The sequence below is a fragment of the Etheostoma cragini genome, chromosome 17 (assembly GCF_013103735.1).
Source record: "Etheostoma cragini isolate CJK2018 chromosome 17, CSU_Ecrag_1.0, whole genome shotgun sequence".
NCBI lineage: Eukaryota > Metazoa > Chordata > Actinopteri > Perciformes > Percidae > Etheostoma > Etheostoma cragini.
This window is the reverse complement of record NC_048423.1, coordinates 57,089-60,026: the sequence shown is the minus strand read 5'-3', so window position 1 is coordinate 60,026 and position 2,938 is coordinate 57,089. Positions and strand designations below refer to the sequence as shown.

Genomic DNA, 2,938 nt, shown 5'->3' with positions numbered 1-2,938 from the left:
CTACCGAAAGACTTCTGTAACGTCTGAAGTAGTCTCCTAGATGCTAACTAGAGACTTCTGTAGCGTCTGAAGTAGCCTCCGAGATGCTAACAATGCTAATAAGAGACTTCTGTAGCGTCTGAAGTAGCCTCCGAGATGCTAACGAGAGACTTCTCTAACGTCTAAAGTAGCCTGTAATGTAAAATTGGACCTACTTAACCAAGTTGGTTCACTGCTAGCTTAGCTACAAGTTAGCATCAATCACAACAAAGGCTGTCAGTTGAGTGGTGTTTTGAGCTAACGTTAGCAACCAAACAACCATAGCTAGCTACAACGTTTCTGAAATGATTCCCATCTTCTGTTATTGTTCTTAATGAGAAAACTTCATCATTTCATGGATTTCACTATTTTCAGTATCACAGTTATGTCGTAAACCGTTTAAATCTCACCCAATGTATTAATTAATCGTTATGGTGGTTTGTAAATATGTAATTTAACTTTTTTGGGGTGACTTATAACCATCTGTCTAGGGACTGCAGATGATAAATAGCCTTTTGGCTAACTCTGCGTAACGTATTGACAGAGATGTCCATTAATATGCACTCTTTATAATACACGAATAAGTAAAATAAACAGACGTGGACAGGAAGTGAAGGGAGCATACAGGTAATTAACCAACAGACCACCCCCCCACTCCCCCAAAATATTGATTATCTCTCCTCTACAGCACCAGGGACAACAAGAGATTCATCCTGGAGGTTTAAAATAATAACACAACGTCACTGATCAGTCAGCGTTAGTTCAGATATAGAATAGTTAAATTTCTGCTGCTCACCTTGAAGAAGGGAACCCGTTTGCTCTCGTTGAAGACGAGGTTCTCGTCGATGAAGGACGGCTCGGTGGCCAAGCTCTCGTTGCAGGCGCTCAGCTCGTCCTCCAGAGAGTCCTGGACACCGGGGGGGATGGAGCAAAACTCAACATTAATCCGACAAAACTCAACCATAATCCAACCAAATTTAACCTTAATCCGACAAAACTCAACCTTTATCCGACAGAACTCAACCTTAATCCGACAAATCTCAACATTAATCCAACAAAACCCAACCTTAATCCAACAAAACTCAACAAAACCCGACAAAACCCAACCTTAATCCAACAAAACCCAACCTTAATCCAACAAAACCCAACAAAACCCAACCTTAATCCGACAAAACCCAACCTTAATCCAACAAAACCCAACAAAACCCAACATTAATCCAACAAAACCCAACATTAATCCAACAAAACCCAACATTAATCCAACAAAACCAAACATTAATCCAACAAAACTCAAAGTTAATCCAACAAAACTCAAAGTTAATCCAACAAAACTCAACTTTAATCCGACAGAAGTCAACATTAATCCGACAGAAGTCAACATTAATCCGACAAAACAACATTAATCCGACAAATTTCAACATTATCCGACAAAACTCAACATTAATCCGTCAAAACTCAACATTAATCCGACAAAACTCAACATTAATCCGACAAAACTCAACATTAATCCGACAAAACTCAACATCAACCCGACAAAACTCAACATTAATCCGACAAAACTCAACATTAATCCGACAAAACTCAACATTAATCCCTCAAAAGTCATCAATCCGACAAAATCCAACATTAATCCAACAAAACTCAACCTTAATCCAACAAAACTCAACGTTAATCCGACAAAACTAAACATTAATCCGACAAAACTCAACATTAATCCGACAAAATCCAACAAAACCCAACATTAATCCAACAAAACTCTACATTAATCCAACAATGCAAAGCTAGAGACAGATAAATGAATAACACTAAAAAATCTTGAAGACAAAACTTGCTAAAGAAGTCCACTGGGGAGCGACTACACTCATTAGATCTCTAAAAAGTTAAATTTAGAGATTAAAGAGATAAGATATGATGCTTAATTCATCCCACAGTTGCTTTATTACAGCAGCAGCACTTTCCTACAGTAAAAACCAAGTATTTGGCTCAGGTGCTGCCTTCAAAATGAATGAAATAAAACATAACTGGGTATAAATAAGTGTCTGAGTGAACGTACGTGATCTTCCTCCTCTTCCTCCTCTTCCTCCAGCTGGTGCTCCTTCTCCATGGCGGCCTGCAGCACCTCCTGCCTCCTCCGCAGGCTCTCCAGCAGCTCGCTCCGGCTCAGCGACTTCTCCAGCTGCCGGGGATACACAAACTCCCGACGCTGAGGGGTCGCGCCTGAAGGCAACACCAGGAACAAATATGCAGTTAAAAATCAATGAAGACAACGAACACTAAACGTTGTTTAAATGCTAAAAAAAATTATTTAATAAATGAGAAAGTTTCAAGAGAGTGTTGTTGGTGTGTGTGTGTGTGTGTCTGTGTGTGTGTGTGTGAGACATTAAGTGAGACTCAATGGTAAATGAAACCGAAACTAAATTGACAGACGGAGAAGTAGCAGAGCCAAAGTAGCGCCTTATTTTTTAATTCATTAATTTCAGTAGAATACAGATTATCTGCAAAATGGCACCAAAAAAAACGGCCATTTAATCTATAAATGTCTCTATAATAAAAATTAAAACTTACTTAATAAAGAGAGAAAGGGAAAAAGACGCCCAGGTAGGCCGGCAAGATTCAGGGAAAAATGTGAATCACGATTTTTTTAGCTTAGACTTGATATCGAGATTCTCTTCTCACAGAGTGTGATGTGTATTTCTCACATGAACCATAACAACACAACACAAAATGGCGGCACCAAACTGATTTATTTTGGCATTTATATCACGATGTGCATCCCCACAAGCCTGTTAACACAGAGGCCTCAATGAAGAGAAGGGAGAGCATTGAAACCTATTTTTTATGTATATGTATATGTATATGTATATGTACAGTGGGTACGGAAAGTATTCAGACCCCTTTAAATTTTTCACTCTTTGTTTCA

At 38.9% G+C, this 2,938-nt stretch overlaps 1 protein-coding gene across 1 annotated transcript in view; it reads right to left on the bottom strand.

Annotated features, from left to right (window-relative positions):
• Positions 1 to 775: 775 nt before the first annotated feature.
• kif11 (kinesin family member 11) overlaps positions 776 to 2,938 on the bottom strand; it is a 25,187-nt gene continuing 23,024 nt past the window's right edge. The window contains exons 21-22 of the mRNA XM_034898454.1: positions 2,072 to 2,235; positions 776 to 925 (exon numbers count right to left, since the gene is read on the bottom strand). Coding sequence (XP_034754345.1) covers positions 776 to 925; positions 2,072 to 2,235 — 314 coding nt within the window. The remainder of the gene's footprint in view (positions 926 to 2,071; positions 2,236 to 2,938) is intronic.